General features: G+C 36.9%; 3 protein-coding genes across 3 annotated transcripts; 1 reads left to right on the top strand and 2 right to left on the bottom strand.

Annotated features, from left to right (window-relative positions):
• Positions 1-6,410: 6,410 nt before the first annotated feature.
• On the top strand, positions 6,411-10,634 carry LOC103478538 (potassium channel subfamily K member 5-like). Its single transcript, XM_008432443.2, has 5 exons — positions 6,411-6,702; positions 7,214-7,325; positions 7,643-7,809; positions 8,803-8,971; positions 9,062-10,634. Exons 1-5 carry the CDS (start codon positions 6,520-6,522, stop codon positions 9,760-9,762), a joined length of 1,332 nt encoding a protein of 443 aa, XP_008430665.1. The 5' UTR covers positions 6,411-6,519; the 3' UTR covers positions 9,763-10,634.
• Positions 10,635-11,068: 434 nt separating this feature from the next.
• LOC103478537 (serum paraoxonase/arylesterase 2-like) lies at positions 11,069-15,689 on the bottom strand. Its single transcript, XM_008432442.2, has 9 exons — positions 14,824-15,689; positions 14,552-14,619; positions 14,283-14,338; positions 13,869-14,037; positions 12,704-12,827; positions 12,412-12,609; positions 11,708-11,789; positions 11,361-11,489; positions 11,069-11,258 (listed from the first exon to the last, which is right to left on the bottom strand). The coding sequence occupies exons 1-9, from the start codon at positions 14,904-14,906 to the stop codon at positions 11,097-11,099; spliced, it is 1,071 nt and encodes a 356-aa protein (XP_008430664.1). The 5' UTR covers positions 14,907-15,689; the 3' UTR covers positions 11,069-11,096.
• A 186-nt stretch (positions 15,690-15,875) lies between these two features.
• LOC103478535 (serum paraoxonase/arylesterase 2-like) lies at positions 15,876-20,084 on the bottom strand. Its single transcript, XM_008432441.2, has 9 exons — positions 19,952-20,084; positions 19,789-19,859; positions 19,652-19,707; positions 19,295-19,457; positions 17,674-17,800; positions 17,375-17,575; positions 17,181-17,262; positions 16,659-16,787; positions 15,876-16,530 (listed from the first exon to the last, which is right to left on the bottom strand). The coding sequence occupies exons 1-9, from the start codon at positions 20,026-20,028 to the stop codon at positions 16,369-16,371; spliced, it is 1,068 nt and encodes a 355-aa protein (XP_008430663.1). The 5' UTR covers positions 20,029-20,084; the 3' UTR covers positions 15,876-16,368.
• Positions 20,085-20,894: the final 810 nt, after the last annotated feature.

The raw sequence follows: 20,894 nt of genomic DNA on the forward strand, positions 1-20,894 counted from the left end.
ATATTTAGAGGCCCAAGTTAAAGCAATGGCGTATGATTATGTGTGATATCAGACTGCGACATAAGCAACAATAGCTCATTAAAACTTGAATTTTATTTAGTACTCACATATTTCGTGTTTAGCAGGTCATCACACGTTGTGTTGGCAGCCCCAGTGAGAAGACCACACAGAAGCAGAGACACAGAAAAAGTGTATCAGATCATGAAAAACAAATATTTATTTGAGTTAACAAAACATGCAAATTAACTGGAAAAGAACAAATTTATCTAAAATGTATGTCATTACAGAAGTCTCACAGCAGATTTAAATAAAAAATATATATATCAAGTTTGAATTTGAGTTTCTGCTTTAGTTTTCAGATCAACGCTGTGTTTTAGTTCATTCCTTCAGGCTTGCAGCTCTTTATGTTTGGATTTCTATGTATTTAGGGTCCCAGATATCAGAGTCCAACCAGCTTTATCGTGTATTTCTTGTCATTATTATGTCATTGAAGCACTGCTTTAATCTAAGCCCCCTGCTTATTTCTCTTCCCCACACACAGTCTGGCGCCACAAATACCCCTGACCTGGTTGTGTTTGACATAATCCCACAGCACAAGCTACACTGACTGAACTCTAAAATAACTGCTGCGGTGTGGAAACCAGAAAACGGGAGCTTGCTACGCGCAAGGTGTGCAAAAAAAAAAAAAAAAAAAAAAACACAACACAACACAACACAAGTGGCGGCGTCCCAGAAGACAAGTCATACCTGAGCTGATAGGTGGCTCCTCTGTGGGCTCTCCCCACCTTTATTCCATGTCATAATCCTGCTGCTCGCCTTTGGGTCAACTCAGAAACTAATCGATCAGGTTTCCACTGAGAGCGACGGAGACCGAGAGAGAGAGAGAGGCGGTGACGCAGCTGCAATGACGAAGCACTTGCTGGGGATGGGTGGAGATCAGATCAGAAGGTTTAAGCTCGCTCTGCCTTAAAAAATGGCTCAGGTTGCTGGGTGGTCTATACAGCACCGAATCCCGTAATGGTCCTTCTAAAAAAATCTTCATGCTTGTGCGTGAAAATATTACTTTTAACACGTCAGGTGAGTCTGCGCCTTCATTTAAACAGACATGTGATTCAGTCTCAACACTTCGCAAACTAATGTCAGTGAATTTCAGTGAATAATAAACTTTAAGGTTAGGTCTTTCTGGCTGAGACCACCGGCACATAAACTCGTGTCAGCAAATAAAAACACCACTTACGAACTTTATGATTAGTTCCACATGAGGGCGCTGTTTAGTTCTTTCACAACTTTCTAGTGCACAAAATGTTTTAAAGACCTTTTTTTATGTTTTCCAAAACATGTTATTTGGAACTATGTCATTTAGTTGGATAAGAGCTTAGTTTGGCAAAGCTACCGCAAAGTTCTCTAAAGCCCTGAGCAGAATTCTTACAAAACTATTCACACTTATCAAACTATTTAAATACAGAGTAGTGAAAATATTTTACACCTTCATAGATCAACTATGAAGGTGTAAAATAAGTATTCAAACTTAGAAACTCAAAAAGGACTCTCTCTATAAATTAGTTGAGTTCTAAACATCTGGTTGCTCTGGATTTTATTTTGTGGCATCAAAGCAAAAGGGGTTGAATCCTTATGCATGCCATGCTTTTTTTTAAATAGTTAAAATCATGTGTCGTGTTTCTTTCATATTTCACAACTGTTTTGAAACTCACCTAATCTTGAACAATTAGCAACTGATTATCAGAGGAAATGCAGTTTTACAGTATAATAAGTTGGAAAATTTTATCTCTTATTTTTTGTTTTCTTTTTTTAGAGCCAAAAGATCAAACTTATTGTTGTTTTTACAAACAAAAGCCTGTTTGTTTGTAAAATCATATATTATCATATATAAAAAAGTTCACTGAACTGTGTTTATAGCTCTGACAGAAACTGCAGAAACTACCTATTTAGTTTTACATTACAACTTTGTTAGCATAAGTATTAATATTTTTCTTATTGTGTGTGAAGCTGGTGCAATTACCTACCTGTCTGGTATCAATTTATTTTCTCATGGGGCCTTCCAGCCAGCAGGAGGAGGACCTGAGCGCCTGCTTGTAGCTTGGACAGGCCCTGCATCCGAGGAACAGCTGAGTCGGGCCAAGTTTAGAAGTTGGCAAACTTGAATCTCTGGCACAGTGACGATATCCATCTTTAGAGTGGTATCTGTGATGTGTATCTGTGCTTCCTTTAACATGGGAGTTGAGCCTACAAGGTATAATGACTCAACACTAATCTTTGACATGGCTTTGTGTGAACCAAGAGATTCTTGTTTTGTTTTTTTTTTCCATTTATAAATATTGAATTTATTTGCTAGTAAGGTTGTTAGGACACTGCAACAAGAAAACAAACAATATCAGTTTACCCAATTTTAGTCCACTTCAGTGTATAATATGCAAATATTATGTAAGCAATTACAACAACCCAGTTTAATGCATTTATTTGTATTGATTTATTCATAGTAGGATGATATATTCCAGTGGAATGTCGTGGTATACATATCGGATTGCAAGAAATCATGCTTCTTCCTCCATTCCAACCATTCACATAGCAGAAGGTGACAACAGAGAGGAAGAACTGTGCATGAAAAGGAAGAAGCTTTTCACAATATCCTGTTTTAGACCAAAACGGTGGTATTGTTCTCATTATCTGTTACCAACAATTAATAGTAATCTTTATCTTGAAAGTTTGCTCTATTTTTGTAGATTTATTGAACATCCTGTCATTTAATGATAATCTCATTACCCATCATTTAAACAGTAAAACACATTATCGAATTATTGTATTATTGAATATTGGCGTTATTGAAGTTCATTGCATAGCCTAAATATACTTTGCGTACAGAGTTTGTTTGACGTCTGCACACTGCATCAATGGCTGAAATTATATTTATATAATGGGACAGTGTGAAATCCCGAAGGGTGAAGCAGACCTCAGTTCAGCTGCTGATGCACCTGGAACATCTGTCTCAGTGTAGCATAAATCCCAGTGGCTCTGTCCCAGGAGGTCAGTCAAGCACATCTGACCTTAGACAGATGTCTAAGGTCAGATGATTTATTTTTCCACACTTATACTGACGGAGGGCTCACGGCGGAGTGGGAAAAAAATATTTTCTTAGCTTGAGCCAAAAGATCATGTGCAAGTCAAACATTTTTATCTTGTTTTTTTAATAAATCTGAGATAGCTCAAGCTCTTCAGCAGCAATAAACATGTATTTAGCTTGTCAGTACAGTAGACTGTATGTTTATACTGCAGACTACGCCTCCCTTCATTATCACACACAGCTGCCAGGATCCACCCAGAGCGGTTAACTCTGCACGCGTCTGACTTCTGAATGGTTGTACACAAAGATATGGAAACTGTCCCTGCCGGCTCCTGGTACAGTTTCGTTTTTACTGATTGAAACGCGAAGATAAAAAAAAAAAAGTCTGACTGGACCAGAACAGTTTTGAAAACATTGTGTTTTTTTTTCCTTTCCCAAATGCTCACCTTTTAAATTAGTGTAGTAGAACTCCAAAGCAGATTGTGAACCCATTTTGTTAAACTCTGAAGAAACACCAAGAAAATATTTAATACTAGTTATGCCTTTAAAAAGCCTGGATAATCTTGAATGTACGCTTTATATGTACCAAGCTTAAACTTTTTACCCTGTAGATTAAGACTGTACAGTGAATGTCTGCATTGTTACATTGTTTTTACTCAATAGTTTTGATGTGATTTAATATTTTTGATTGGTGAATGCATTTGAACTTTATAAATATACATACCTTCTTTGTACTAAAAATAAAAATCATAGATGAAATGTTCCTTGTACAGTACAATTTCGACAGCTTCTGACACTGACTCCATTTGTGTACAATAACGTAATTAAAAATCCAATATCCATGTCGAGTACAAACACCCCTCCCTTTGGGTATACATTTACACACAAAGTAATGACTATGTGCAAACAAAACCCACTTAATTGTTTGTTTGACATTTTGATTGTTGGGAAATAGCTTTTTGTGTCTCACACTCTGCAGGGCTGCTCCATTTTATGCTGATTAGGATTTGCCTGTGAAATCAGAGCAGTGTGTTAAACTGAGCAAGCAAGGTCCAATGTTTGCTTTCACTGATAACAGAAAAATGGTTCTTTGAGGGAAATTAACTTTTGCAGGTTTAAGAGTGTGATTTGGTAGAAGTGATTACTTCTTGCCTGTGTTTTTTCTGTGTCTATAATTAAATCCTTCCTTGGGGATCCTGACAACTTTTAAAGATTCCAGAGAGGCCACATCTTTCACAATTTAGATGTAAAGCTGAAAGACAGAGATACTTCTTTAAAGTTTGTGACATTTTTCTGTTTTCATTGTGCCAAAATGTTAAAACTTTCCAGGCGTATAAATAGTTTTGTAAGGCTTAGTGTTCTCGATATTGCTGACTGAAAATCAGCTGCTTTCCAACAAATCAAAGAGATAATTACAAAAATAGTGTTGCTTTTTAGATGAGCTAACAAAGGAATTCAACCGAGGTTCAAACAATTGGCTCCACTGTAAGCTCTTAATGGCCAAACCACATCCTGTCTCTGTCATGTATCGTCCCGAGAGCCCTCCTCCTCAGGATATGGGTAAGCTGGTTGTTCTCAGAAGTTTTAAAACAATTCCCAGAATTTCTAAAAAGAGAGCTTTTAATTTTAAAGGCTCCCTCTTCTCTGGAATCAGCTTCCTGCCTAGGTGTGACTCACTCGCACCCCCTCTTCTTCTAAAACAAAGCTTAAAACCTCTCTTTCACACAAGTTGTCTTATGGTGAAGGTAACTCATGTGATGCTGGTATCCCATCTTAGATTTGCTATAGAGTCGCCGCGATTTCTTTTACAGTAGCAGTGCTTCTTGCAGCATTTTATGTTTGAAAAGTGTTGTGCAAATAAGCAGAGTGGAGCTCCACCCTTGTTTTTTTGTCTCCTTATAAAATCCTTCACAGCTTTGCAGCATTTAACCCTTTTCTGCCTTCCTTTCAGTAATGGTTTCCACACTTCCAGTAGAGCTGTGTCGGGCGTATCATATGATGCAGGCTGAAACGAATCGAAACTTGTCCAGCAGGTCAGCCCGAAGGCCCTGCTATTTGTTCATTACTCCAAACCTGATGGCTATAAAAAGTCGGAACAGGTATTTCAAGATTTCTAGCAGCTGTATCAGCCTTTGTAAATATTAGGAGTCACATTGCTCTCAGAAACTCATTTTCTGCTGCATAATTGATAAATATTCAGCTTTTTTAATATTCACTATAACCTCTAGTTTTCATCCTTGGGATTTTATGGTCTTTATAATTACTTTAAAAAGTAAAATCAAGAATGCATATTTCTATTAATATTCTATTTAAGAAAACATTTAGATGTTAGCTAATCATACATACAAAGTTTTAAAATTTTTACCTCTATCAAAATTTTGCCATGAAAAGTGATTGAGCTTTTATTGTAAAACCGACAAGTTTCCGACTATCAAGCAAACTTTATATAAGAAAACACAAGCTGAGTAAATAGAAAATTCAGTTTTCAAGTAATAGTTTCATTTATAATGGGGGTGGAGGGGATCTATCCACAGCATCCTGTTGCAGAAAAAGGGGGTAGCATTTCACAAATTAACTGATTCTATACTTTATTACTGGCTCAGCTGCAGAAACAGTCGTTGATAAGCACCTATCTGACAACATGAAGTACGATAAAAGATCTTGCTGTAAAAGATGAAACCTTGAATTTTCCTGTCTACCAGAAAATCCTGATGGAGAATGTTCAGCTCTCAATTCACAATATTATACAGCACATTATGCAGCACATCATGTCTAAATAGTAAAAATGAATAAATAAATAAATAAATAAATAAATAAATAAATAAATAAATAAATAAATAAGTAAATAAATAAATAAATAAATAAATAAATAAATAAATAAATAAAACTTTCAGAGTGGTCCAGACAAAGTCTGAAAGTGGACTGAGATACTTTTCATCCCCTTCAATGTCGACTGACAAAAATATTATGCAAAGTAGAGTAGGCAACATTCCTCCACACACAAATGGCTGATGGCAACTGTCAGGTTGAAAGGGACAAATGCTTTATTTTATTAAAAAAAATTTTTTATAGGATCCGACTGTTTTGAATAACTTTCTCCCATAAAATAAAATCAGTTGAAAACTGCAGTTTGTATTTAGCCAGGTTAACTTTGATTAATACAATTTATCTGATGATCTAAAACATTTAAATGTGGCATCAAGCAAAAAATTAAAAGCGAAAAAAGAAGAAAAAAAAATCTATAAAGAGGGGAAGACTTTTTCACATGTTGGGACTTGGGGAAAGTTTTAGAGGTCTCGCTGCATGTCCCGCTCCGAGGGCAGCTTTGCCAACCCCTGATGGTAAAACCAGGAAGAAAAGGGGACGCGCTAAACAACAGTCCTCTGTCGGAATGCGCCGCTGCTCGCTGTGGAGGGAGAGTGTGAAGTTATGGCTTTAACATGGCCGATACAGGTCCTTTCTTAACTTCGTGCATCATTTTCTACCTCTCGATCGGTGCCGCGATTTTTCAGATTTTCGAGGAGCCAAATTGGAAAGAGGCTAGAGACAAATACATTGAGCAGAAGGAAAACATCTTGAGGAGTAGCAACGTCACAAAGGAAACCCTAGATGAGATACTGAAGGTTTGGAGCTTTTTTTTTTTTTGTATAATTACGTATAGGAAAAGGTTCGTTATGACTTATAACATCATGAAGCGTTTATAAATGTTACTAGAAATGTGGTGTATTAAAGTAAAAATAAATAAATAATAAAAACACAATTTCTCTGCTTAACAGTACATCCAGTTACATTTGAGTCGGGATGTTTTTATTCATTTTTACTCTAAAAAGACATAACATACTTAACTTAAATGCAACAATTACAGGTAAAAGTTCCCCTTTGATCATTCCCTAATTATACAAGTTAGTAACACTGAAAGTCTGACTGAAAGAGCAGCCACGACCACACGCCGCTACACGTCTGAAAGTTTCCAAGGTGTGTTCACCTGTGGGGAATACTGAAACGTAATGTGTTCACATTGTTCCAAATACAGTCCGTTTGTATAGGTAAAACACTAGCAGGAACTATGTTTAATACATGTTTATTTTGGGTTTTTTTTTTTTGGAGATTACATTCCTGTGTTTTTCCCTCCAGATAGCGTCAGAGGCCGCCGGCCAAGGTGTGGCTATTACGGGGGACAATCACCGCAACACGTGGGACTGGAGCAATTCTGTTATCTTTGCTGCCACCATCGTCACTACTATAGGTATTACACCCATCCTTGGAATCTGTAACTAAACTAGCCTGTTGTTATCCTTCATAATGAGCCCATGTCTTCCATTGCTTCTAGGGTTATTCAAAGTACAGGGTTTGCTATAAGCACATTGCGCATTTTACTTACTAATGTTAGCTTAATCATTTGTGATAACTTGACCTTTTGGACAACTCAAATCTGTAAAATGTAACTAATAGGATACTATTCTTAACCTAGCGTCTATCTACTTATCAGTAGTTGTATTAATGATTTGCCGGCTTTACAACTGTCTTACCTCTGGTCAATTTTCATTTTTCTTTCATCTGAAGGTTACGGTAATGTTGCTCCCAAGACCAAAGCTGGCCGTGTGTTTTGTATCCTGTATGGCCTGTGCGGGATCCCTCTCTGCCTGGTGTGGATAAGCACACTGGGGTCTTTCTTTGGAGACCGGGCTAAACGACTATCTGGGATTCTGATAGAAAAGGGTGTTTCAGTGGTAAGACTTTTGATTGGATTTAAATCTGGACATTCTCACATGCTTTGATCTCAATCGTTCCATTGTGGCTCTGCTAGGCAAATCTCAGTCCCAATCTCAAGACTTTTACAGCCTCAAACGGTGGTGCTTTGTGCTTTGTTTCCCAGGACGGCCCATGTTTTGCTCCATTCATCTCCCTATTAATTTTATCCAAATTTTTTCCACTTGCTGAAGAAAAAGCATGCACACAACATGAGGCTGCCATGCCCAATTTTAATCTGCAATGCATGTTCAGTTAGGCCTAGAAGTTGTGTTTTGGACTCGTCTGTGAGTTGGGAGTTTACCATTTTAAGCCAATGAAAGTTATTTAAAGCACAGGGTGGTTTTGACATAACTTCAACTAGTATATTTAGCAAAACAAAAAACATAAAAAGAAATCAAAGTCACTATTTTCTCTGAAATTGATGATTTTCATGTTTTTCTGCTGTAGCGATGTGTTCATGGTTTTGCCGTGGCGCCTCACTAGCAGTCGTCCTTAACTGAACTGTTTCTTTTGCTCCTTCAAATTTATGGACCTCTTGACTTCTCTTATTATTACAGTACTTGCCCAGACAGTCAGTTCAGGTGGACAGCCGTGTCTTGGTCGATTCATGGTTTATACCTTATTCTTTCCATTTTCATATGATGAGTTGAATAGCCCTAGTATGCGATGTTTAAAGTTTATGATTAAGTTTTGTAACATTGCTTTAAACTCCAGAACCTTCTCCTGATGTGTCTGCTGTGTTCCTCAGTATTTCTGATATTCTCTAGGAAACCTAGGAAGCCTTCATAGAACAGTTATTATACTGTAATATAATTGCACACACTGTGACTCTATTTACTTATTGACTTCTGAAGGAAGGTTCACAAGATTTTAACTTGTTTTACCAGAAAAGCACTTTCAAAATGTTATTTCTAAGAACATTTGAACAGCATGCTTTATTATACATGCATTTCTTCTCTTGCCTTTGACAGAAAAACGTCCAGCTCACATGCACGGCCTTGTTCCTCCTATGGGGCTTGCTGGTGCACTTGGTGATCCCTCCGCTTGTTTTCATGTATGTGGAAGGATGGAGCTATCTAGAAGGGATTTACTTCTCCTTCATCACGCTAACAACAGTTGGCTTTGGAGATTATGTGGCAGGTGAGACTTTTCACTCTGTACAGGGTGGCGGTGTGAATATGAAATTTGAAATGAACTGCACACACCTGAGAATCATTTCACTCATTGCAGGCGTAAATCCTGACATCGAATACCCAAGACTCTACAGGATAATGGCAGAGCTATGGATGTACATGGGACTGGCCTGGCTGTCTTTGTTCTTCAGCTGGAACGTCCACATGGTTGTGGAAGCGCACAAAGTGCTGAAGAAGAAACGGCACCATAGGCACAGGAACAGACCCTTGTACATGGAGCCAGACTCCGAGGAGGAGAAGCAGAAACTAGAGGCGAGGCCGACTGTCGTTGACATCTTCAACTTCCTTTCTGAGAAGGACGAAGACTACAGCACGGTCATCAAAGAGATCGGGATTAATGCGAGGAGAAGGAAACCACAGCCAATACAGATTATAAGCCGCTCCAAGAGCTGCAGTGACATACTGGCCAACAGCATCCAGACCTTGGAGCACTCACCGCGGCACAAGAGACACATCAGTTTAAGCGAGGTGTTTGCAAATGCAATGGTGGACGAAAGCAAACAAGAGGAAGAGGAAAACATCAAGAGACCCACATCAGAAACGTGTGAAATAACAGTCCATGAGGAAAATAAAAATCACGGTTCCTCTGAATCAGTAACTGATGGGATCAAATTCACGGCACCAGACAGAGATACTGCAGAAGAAGAGAAAGTGCAGCATCCTGATGGTGGGGAGACTCGATTTACGATATCTAAGGTGGCAGAAAATGACAGTATTTGTTTAGATGAAAAAGGATGATACATGCTCCCTGGCGAAACAGAAACAATATTTTCAGTTGTATTTGATGGTGAGGTCACAAATACTTATGGGAAGTTTGGCTGTTTTCAGAGAGCCGGCTCTTGTGTGTCTCCCAAAAGATTTTTTTTTCCATCTGTAGCCTCCTATTTTAGCTTAAACTTGGCAAATCAGAATATTTTACATGTTTAGAAATCTTTTTGCATTCAATGTTTAGATGGTTAGAAAAACATCTTAAAACTTGCTCAGTTGCATATAATCAATGTCAGCATTGATTTTATGCAACGATTTATGTATTTCAAGATTGTTTAACATTTATTTCGTAATGCTATTTTGTGGTTTTATTGCTGTATTTATTATGTGCTTTAACATCAACTTGTCAACAAGACCAGAGATGGAAGTTAGTGACTATAATCGCATGTATTGTAAATGTTCATTAATACGTATTGTCCAATTTTTAAAATAAACTTGAATTTATGATGGCCTTATATTGCCAAATTTCATATAGTTGTTGTTTTGTTGTGAAAGCAGGTACACTGAGTAATATTTTAATTAAGCTTTAGATTTTTTTATTTAACACAAAAAATGAACAAAGCAAACAAATTTACTAAAAAGAACCATTGTAACAATTTATTAGATTATGTTATATCTTTGAAATGAAATGGAAACTGAGTTGGGAAGAGCCATGATGGCTAATAAATGGTAACTGGCCAAACCCACTTTATCCAGCCCAGAGGATTTGACAAAGTGCAATTTAAAATATATTGCTTAAAATAAGAGACATAATAACCTGGCCCTGATAAGAGCCTTTTCAGTAAATGTGCTTTCTCTGTTGATTTTGGTAGGTATGAAAACAATAAATGATTATAAAATTGTGAAGTTTTGTTGAAAAGTGCTATGTAAAGTTTTATTGATTGATTGATTGAAAGTATACATTTCCAGACTGCGTAAAAAAACCTGATGTTTATATTTGAGTCATTATGCATAACTGCTACCCTGTAGGGGCCAACGGGAAAATCCACAATAAATACAATACTTCCAATTCTTGCTTTTAAAATTGACTGACATTGCGTTATACAATGTTTCCATGTTGAGTGTGTGCAAACGAAACTGCAGAACTGTATTCATCATTCATATCCGCCTATTTTCAGTCTTAACTATTCCTACATTTTTGACTGCTGCATCTAAAAAATCTTTTTAGATGTGTAGCAGGTCCAAGTGTAAATACCAGGAAAAAAAGTTATCCTGTTTTCTCGTAATCTTCTATGACAAACCAAAACAGTTTCATTGTACAAGAGAGATAAGCAAATTATGTTTTTGGATAAATAGCGGTCAGTTTATTTCAAAGCACAGTACAGGGCTTTGTGAAAGATTGTCCCGATGAGCAGCTTCCCCTCGTAAGGTGCAGCAACGGTGGAGCCCATCAGCTCATGACCATCGTCTCCATACTCCAGGGTTACCACTGGATGATCTGAGACAATGTTCTTGATCTTGATGATCTGCAGAGAAGGTTGTTGGCAGTTATTTTATAACAATTGTACAAGCATGAATTGTAAAAGAAGAAAAGAAACAGTAAAAAAAAACCCAAAAAAAACAGAGACCTCTGAGCCAGGAGGATCTTTACGATCAAAATTGGACAATTTGGTGGCATCCGGATGGCAGCCCAGCCAGACGTCACCTGTCATGTGGTCCACCTCAATATTATCGCAAAGTGTTCCAACTGGAACAGACTGTTGAAAAAACAAACAGTACAAAAATAACAAAATCTAAAATAACAGCACATAAAATAAAATCATAGCAAAGCGCAACTTCTTTTTATATGTTGAAAAAAGACCTTTGGAGCAAACAGAAAGTCCGAAGATCAGGGGCAGTTTGTAATGCTGACAACGTATCAAAAGGCAGAACCGTCTTTGTCACTTCCAAGATTAAGAAACACGAAAACACACACCTTAATGTACACCAACCGTTCTCCATCTAATCGCTCAAAAACATCCACCTCATGGTCCAGAATATCAGAAACATAAATATATCTGTTGGAAAAAAAACAAAACAGCATTTGTCTAATACTTCCATCACTTTTAAAACTTTAGCATTATTTACAATGTGTTTTCTTAAAGTAAGAACTTCCATCTACTACTGGAATATTTTAGAGCATTCCTTCAGCTGAAAAGCATTCCTTCGCTTTACAAAGATGCTAATTTCGTTGTGCTGCATGAGCAACACACGCCTGCAGTTCCTAACGTACATTGGTGTTCGCACATTTTTCACAGTAGCAGAGTTTTGGACTTAATCTGCCTGTGGCTCTGGAAAAGGAGGCCTGACCAGGTTCTGAGTGAATATACTGTACAGTACATGTACGCACTTTTCAGAACAATCCTGTGTAATTAGTGAATTTTCTCAGTCACTGAATTTTGGAGTTTCCCTTGATGTAAACCATGATCATCATTGTACCGGAGATAAATTCTAAACATATGTTTGGCATCTTATAATATGTGTGTAATAAAAGCATATTATATTAAAGCTTCACTTTCTATAAATAATTACTATGATAAATTAACTTTTTTACTATGTAACATATTGAGGTACACCTCTAAATCACCAGATTCATCGTGCATACTGTCATTGTTAACAATAAAACGAGCTGAAAATAACCTTTTGTCTGGAGATATATTTATCCCATTTCCAGACTGAATGCCACCAGCTGCCTCCCTCACTTCCTCAGGGCTGTAGTACACAACGTTACACCAGGGCATACTCAGGATGACAGTTAGCAGATGAAGTGTATAACTAAAATAACGATCATTTGTCGCATAGAAATGCTCTGGTCCAACGGCGACAATGTCGTTCACACTGAAACAAATACAAGCAATAATAAGATGGATATCCAAACATGTAAAACATACTGCTGAAGGTAAACCAGGAGGATTTATTGAGCAGTTAATACCTGAACAGCAAAGGATGGGCAACAGTCTTTAAGTGCACAAGTGTGTCCTCCCCAACAAAGCGAAAGATCTCTACCTGGCTTTTTTGCTGAGGATGATTGACAACGAACAGATATATAGAGTCATCTGTAAAATAAATAGTTTTCTGTTGTTAGACTGAGTGTGATTTTTGCTGCTAAACCTATGTATTTGATAGCATGTTTTGCTCTTTGACAATCTATCAGGAGTTTATTTTCTACTTTGACATAGTTCCAGTCAGTTTTCATGTAAGGTTCTCTGCACAGCGAGAAGCTTGTTAGAGGTGCAACAGGGCTAAGGAATATAATCCAAATATTGGAGAATGTGTGTGAATATAATTGAAGTTGTTCAGAACCCATTCTCTCCTTCCCCAATAGGTTGAACTCAATTTTATAACAAGTCGCTGCTGTTTTGGGCCTTCCTACTTCATTTGTTGTCCCATAAAGGCAGCATTTTATACCCATAAATTTAACTATAGCATAGAATGTACATTTTCTTTGAAGTTAAATATTTTTCATGTATTATGGGAATAAATTATCACACAAATTCTCAAATTGTGCTTATCACTGTGTGAAAGCTATGATCTGTCTGTTGCTAAGAATAGTTCAGAATGCTCTTTGGACTCTTTTTCACATTGAGTTCACTAATCTTACCCCCAAATTCACTTTGCAGTTAATAGTTAAAACTTACTTACCTACATTTAAAACCATTGACTTAGATATCTAAACTAATGAACAGCATTACAAATGTGCTGAATTGTATATCCTTCAATGAATAAATAGCACAACTCTGCCATTCATTAAATCCAGTTTTGTTGAGAAAATTGAAGAAAAAAAGGCAAAAAAATATACATTCTCAAGAAATGCTGATCTATTTATGCGTTATTAAATTACTGACTGCAATTACTGCATTTCTAAAGGCTTTTTTTATGATCATCAATAAGGTCATAACATTCTACATTATTGCCAAAATGTCATTATAGACTGAAAAAAACTCAACTTTATTTTCAAAAAGGTTTATGTTACTACATTGGTATTAGTTGCTACAATCATTAAAAGCAACCACCAGTGCTGTTCATGCATCGATTGACTTCAGAAACAAATGAGAAAATGATTCCAGGTTATATTTCGAAGCTGGAATGTGTCCTACCTGCTTCATTCGTGTATACACTAATCCCATGCGGGTTGAAAGAGCTGAGGTCCAGTCCTCCTTTGATTTGCAGTTCCACTGGGGTCGGTTTTGGGTGCAACAGATCCAGAACGTACATTTTTCCTGGTTCATTGGAGAACGAAGGCAATCCAAGATAATCATGCAGCCCCTACATGGATAACAGTGACTGTGTTAGAGGTTTTTCTTGACAGTCGACGAGCTATTTTTAGACTTCAACTCTTTTGGTGACTTTTGATTATTTTCCAAATCTATTGTGTTACATGAAAGCCATCCCCAGCCAGAGAGCATTCTCATTGTATTACACACTTGAGCAATGAACATGATTCGAATTACAGAGAAAGAAAAAAATCAAACCAGATTAACTACTAGATGTTCAGTGATTAAAAAACATACTGTGCTCAAAAAGGCCAGTCCATCTTTAAGTATAGTGATATCTTCTGCTCCATACTCTGAAAAAAAGGGTTTATGGTATAACTTAATACTTTTCGTTCTTTAAGTCTGTTGTCTTGTTGACACTTGACCTACTTTCAAATGCTTGGACTTCAGACTTTCTTGTTGCTCTTATATGTTACAAGAAGAGCTGAATTAAGTTGGTGCAAAGAAAAAAAAAGAGAGATTTGTGTACCCAAAACAGAAGACACTTCTACATGAAGAATGCATACCTATATAGGGTAAATAACGACACTTGAGATGCTTGACAGGCATTTCTCTGGAGGCAAGACTCAGCCTCCTGCAGAAAAAAACAACTAAAGTCAACAAAATCAGCTTGAAATTTTACGTTTTAAGCTTAGATGGGCCTCTTTTTTTAAAATATAGTTTTAAATAATATTTAACACTTCAAACCGTTCAGGCAATAACTATCGGCATTTACAAATATATTGCCAGTCCTATATCTGCATTTCATCATCGGTCGACAAAAGTTTAGATTACTTACTGTATTTTAAGAAATGCGTGGCCGAAAAAAGCAGCTACAGCGGCAACAGCAGCAGCGATTAGCGTTTTCTTTAGAGCAGCCATGTTTGACTGAACTTCCGAAGTGCGTTTACACGCCTCCACCAAAGATGGCGCCAAGGAGCAACAATTAAAAGTAGTGTTTATGCTTTGGGGATAGAAAATAATCCAAAAACAATATTTTCAACAATTATCTTTAATGTAACTATATTTTTTCTAAATTTATACTAGTTAACTAGGGAGTGTTCCTTATAAAAGACTTAAGTCATTTTGGTAGGACTGTGAAAAGTTTCACATACATAAAATCCACAAGGAGTAAAAACACAAAAAGCTATTACATTCAAGTACGTCTGTTTATAAGAATATTATATAAAAAAGTACAATTATTCTTTTATTTTCGTCTAATCAATACCCCACAAATTTTAAGTGGGGACTTGGAAAAAAAAAAACAGAGTGAAAATACCTGTTTCGACTCTTGAAGAATTGTCCCCAGCCTCAGTCTGTCCTTTGTGAATCTTACTCTGGAATGGGCTTTATTTTACTTCATAATCTTCTGTTTGTCCTGGTTGCTTGTGTATATTTTTTCTTTCACACTTTTCCTTCCCCTTGCCTTTCCAATAATACACTTTGATACGGCACCCTATGAACAGTCAGCTTCTATACTTGGGGGTCTTCAACCCCCAGAGCCACTTTTGCTCTGAGTCCAGCTAAATGTTACATGAACTTTGGAAAGAAAAGACAAGGCTTATAAATTGTGATATCTAATATAGGAAATTTTCACTTTTAAAAAAGCTCAATGTTATTTCTATGCGTTTTAAAATAAAACTTCTATAAAAAGAGGATGGATATATTTTTTTCTATGGAATATCGATATTTCACAAAAATTGTGCAAATCCCCCCCACAACAAACATGATGAAAAGATAGATGCAAAGCAATACTACTACTTTTAGAGTCATTCTGTTGTGCAAATGAAAAAAAAAAATACAATTTCTATCAGCGGATGTTATTTATATACACTGTGTTAGCTAAAAATGTACTTTTAAGAGCTTTTTTATTTTAATTATAAAAATTACAGTGATTAAACCATAACAAACAACCCAAAACCCACATTTTCACCGAAAAGATCATTTTTAATGAACACAAACTAATAACCTGAATAATCTACCCATATATTTGAAATGACTGAATTACTGCCCAACACTAAAGGAGAAAAAAAAAAAAAGAAAATTCACTTGTAAATTTTTTTTTTTCAGCTGTGTGGCTCAGTAAGCACCTACTTGGAGAGGCTTTCTTTTATCAGATCCTTTCAAGTGTATTTTCAGAAGACTTTGTAAGGAGAAAACCCTGCAGCACATCACCATTAAAATCATCACCACTCCGTCTAACCATAGAGGTATATCCTGATTTCCATTTTATTGGCTAAACTTCCTTATTTAAACCTTTTACCGTCATGAGGACACCGCTGTCCTCATGGACATGCAAATGTTTTGAGGTGAGACAGTTGAGAGGTTAATCACCTCCATTTGCCTATTTTAAATCACAACACAACGCTTTATGAAACACGGTCCCTATGAGAAGCTTCCCCCCGTAGACAGTTGCCACCGAAGATCCCATGAGCACATTGCCATCATCTGTATACACCTGTGTCACCACGGGTTCATCTGACAGAATGTTCTGGATGCGGATGACCTATAAAAAATAAAATTAAATGTACCAAGCATGATCAGGAGTAATAAATAGTTACCACCACCACCAGCATTATGTCTTAGGAGAAGGTTAATGTTTTTATGTTCTTCTGTTTTAATAGCAACACAAACCTCTGAGCCTGGAGGGTCTTTGGGATCAAACAGGAAAAGCTTCTTTGCATTAATGTGACAGCCCAGCCAAAGGTCGCCGGTTTCAGGATCCACTTCGACGTTGTCACAGAGTGAACCCAGAGGCACAGACTGGTGAGGAAACAAAAATTACTGTGCATCCAAAGAAAACTGTGAAAAAAAAAAGTTACCACTTGAGAATAAGCATGCGCCACACCCATAGTTGGGCAATACAGAGTCTGCTTTTTGACCTTTGCAATTCCAAAAATTTCCATGACTTTTGTCCTTAAAAAAATATTTGTAATAAAGGCAAAAAAGCACTTTTTTAGAAAGCAAGTTGGCTGCATTTTTATTAGACCGCTGCAAAAATGATTAAGTTTGGTGAAGTTTTGCATTCAGTTGCTCAAAAATAGCTGAATATATATATATATGATCAAATCTGATGAAAAAGTAATCATAAAATAACTTCAATTTAAAAAGCACAGCAAAGAAGCCCAGCAAGTTTGCATGCCTGAGTATTTCTACCTTTATTGGTGTCAGTGTGTTGTCTTTTTTCTTCTCCAATACATTCACACTGTGGTTTAATATGTTTGCCACATATATGTACCTATAAGGAAGAGGAATTTTTACAACAGTGATGCAATACACACACACACACACACGCACACACACACAAGCAAACCGTCTCCATGCTGGATACACGAGGCAAGAATCCTCACCTTTGGTCTGGAGACATATTGATGCCATTGGCAAAGTGATAGCCATCAGAGACTACCTTCACTTCCTTAGGACTGTAGTACACGACATTGGTCCAAGGCATAAGCAAAATAACTTCCAATGTTTTCAGGAGTTCGTTGTTGAAGTAGTGATCGTTGGTGGCATAAAAACTCTCAACCCCTACTGCAACAATATCATTCACACTGTAAAGAACAAAAACAGTCTCATATAAAAAAATAGAATAATTTTTTTAGATGGATTACAAATTGTAGTAAATTTCAGATTATCAAAGAGTGTTCACCTGTTCAGTAGCTCATGCTTTATGGTTTTAATATGATCTAGGGAGGAGCCATCTGCCACATATTTGAAGATCTCAATTTGGCTTCCAAACTGAGGATGATTAACAACGAACAAGTAGACTGAACCATCTGACAAAGAAACACAAAAAGGAAAGCAACACTTTAGGAACTTCACAAACTGAGCTTTAGGAATTCAAATGAGAGAAATTATGTAAGAAAACTTGAAATGAAAAAAAGTGCCCATCGGGTGTCATGAATTTAATGTTATTTTGATTTTCATACGTAGACTCAAACCATTACATAGAAAAGATTTTAATCAGTAGATGTCATAGTAGTCTGGGAAAAACCAGCCCCTTGTACTACACTGTGCTTCATACAGAGGGTCTGGACTCTCGTCTGTTGAGAGACGATCGTTTCACGAAAGCGATTTTACCCAACCGCTAACGTTTGCCCGTGGCGTATGTTACGAGCCAGTTTGACACTATGGAGCCTACTAGAAATTGTCTGCAATGTAAACAACCATCCTCCACTGTGAAGAGAGAAGAGCTGGTCTGAACGAGGTGGCTGTTAATGTTAATCCAATATTTGGAAACATGGCCAACAAGGACTGAACAACATTGTTCACTTCTTCAACTGCCATTACTAAAACTACAGGCAGACTGCAATTCTACAGCAGTAAAGAAAACTTATTCTGTTTGCTGATTAACCCAGTATAAAAAAAAATTTTAAAAACTAAATTACTGGAAACAATCCAGGTCAAAGAGAGAAAGTCCAGACAGGGCTGGAAGCGAGAAGTTTGAGTTGAATTCCACAGAAAGACAGTGGCCAGGCTAATTTAATGTGCTTATTACTCATAATGTTTTACCGTTCTGCTCGTTATAGAACAAGCATAGAAAGCTGGTAGCTGATTTTTTGTCAGGTGGAGAAGTCATTGGCTGCTTCATGAAAAATTAATCTTGTCGCATTTTGAGTAGACTGCCCAATAAAAGCAATTCGTTTATGAATGTTTGTCTAGGCAAGCAAGTGAAAAGTGGAGAAACCCTCTTTCAGTCAGCACAAAGTGAAGGAGGGGCTGTGTTGGCTTACTAAATCCTTCAAGTAACAAATAAATTTTAAAAACTGGTCACAATGGCATTTCATTGAAAGGAGCTTAATTCAATTGAATTGCAATTTATTTTAAATACATACCTTACAAGTAAAGCGAATATATGTAAAAACTATTCAGTGCGTATTGCAAAGAACTGCTTGGTATGCTGAAGTTCAATGCATTCAGGCACTGTGGTAATTTGGTGTTATGAATATATTGCAGAATAAAATGTTTTAGAAGGTTAGAAGTGGTAAAGTTGTTAAGCCACTAAGAAACTACAACTAAAAGTTATCAAAAACAGCAGATGTAGGCCTGAAGGAACTTCTTTAAAGAACACCTCGTTGTCTGCAGTCTGTTTGCACTTATCAGAGGTGATGGGTTATTATAACTTCAGCAATATTACTGCATGTTTCCTAATATTGAGAAGCCCTATACTTTAATAGCACAACCTGGCATAGACTTATAAGCAACAGACAAGAGGAAGCTTAACACTAGCCGTATGTCCTCAATTCCAAAAACCAAAAGAAGCATTTTACCACTTGGATCTGTGTATACGCTGATGCCATGGGGGTTGAATGACTCCAAATCAAAGTTCCTTGGCATACGCAGCTCCACCGGTTTCAGATTAGGATCTTTGAGATCAAGGGTGTAGATTTTTCCAGGCTCATCCGAGGATGGGAATCCAGGAAATTTGAGTCCCTGTAAATATTTAAAAAGAAATAATTTAATCATAAAATAAATCAAGAAACAAATTCTGATTATCAATAATAAATCCGACAGCAATAAATGTCAACAGATTTAAAATGAAATATGACCCTATGTTTGAGTTTGCTGCACGTTTGCTTTATTATACAAGGGCAAAGACTTGGCTGCGTTACAAAATAAATACCCACACCGCTGATAAAGGCAAGGCCGTCTCCCACAATGGTTATATCCTCCGACCCATGTTCTGCAGGAGAAAATAACGAACCACTACTTTAGTATTTTCAAACATTGCTTTGGCTGCATTTTTGGTTGTTTCATCGCTTGCCTATCTTTCTGAGCGCCACGCAGTTGGGGAGATGTTTGTTGCCAATCTCCCTGAAAATGAGGTGCCTTTTGCTGTCGAATTTAAGCACAAAGTTACACTGAATGTAGCAAACAGTTTGAATAAAGACAAACAAAGCAGTGGAACCAGCTGACTTCCACCTTACCTAATATTGAGGACCCTCTCTCCGAGCAGCACCGAAAGTGCTGCTATTGCAACCGAAATGATTGCAAATTTTCCCATTTTCACAGCGCGACTGCAAACTTTTCACACAGCGCTTTAATCTTTATGGGCTCAGCCGCACGAGACGAATCACAATGGGCGGGGTCAATGCTGCTTTCAATAATATAGGACAAATGACAACTGTTTCTTCTTGGCGCAAACAGAGTGGTCGTATTGATTGATCGCTGCGCTGTTTGCATATTTTGGGTTGTGTTTAAACAGAGGTTCACCGGAACAAAAATAATAATAGAAAACATTTATGGTTTTATTCATAGGACATAGGAGGTTGCTTTGTTTGTGAGAATGTGAAGTCGCTGGCAAAAGTAATATCCAACACTACATAATTCAACGAATGCATCATTTTATGCACGTCCGAATAACAAGCTATTCACGTTTTATTAACAGCTTTTTTGTTTCTCACAGAAACCAGAAAAGCAATAAGACGAGGTCTTTTATTTATTTATTTTTACTTGATTGTTTTAAGTTACAAATTATTTTAAAAGATTAGAAGAAATATTAATTTTATTTGATTTATTTGATTTACTCAAACAAATAACCGGCAAATTAGAGAATCAATCGGCACGTTTTCACTGCAGTGAAAAGTCCTTTATGCAGCAAAAGTCTCATCCCACCATGGTTATGTGGTAGGAAGTGACAATAAATATGGATGGACGGACAATGAACAAAATGTAGGACCCCCAGATTAACCTGTCTCTACGGTTTTAGACAACTTTGGACTTGATTGCCTTTGCTCTAATTCCAACCAGTGAGTCAAACACAAACATGTTCACATAAATTTGCTTGGCAATCCCTCTTAATACTGCCTGGACTGCTATTTATTTGCAACTGTATGGGGTTAATTAAAAGATCTGGAAGTAAATGAAGTA

Source organism: Poecilia reticulata, linkage group LG16, assembly GCF_000633615.1.
Source record: "Poecilia reticulata strain Guanapo linkage group LG16, Guppy_female_1.0+MT, whole genome shotgun sequence".
Classification (NCBI taxonomy): domain Eukaryota; kingdom Metazoa; phylum Chordata; class Actinopteri; order Cyprinodontiformes; family Poeciliidae; genus Poecilia; species Poecilia reticulata.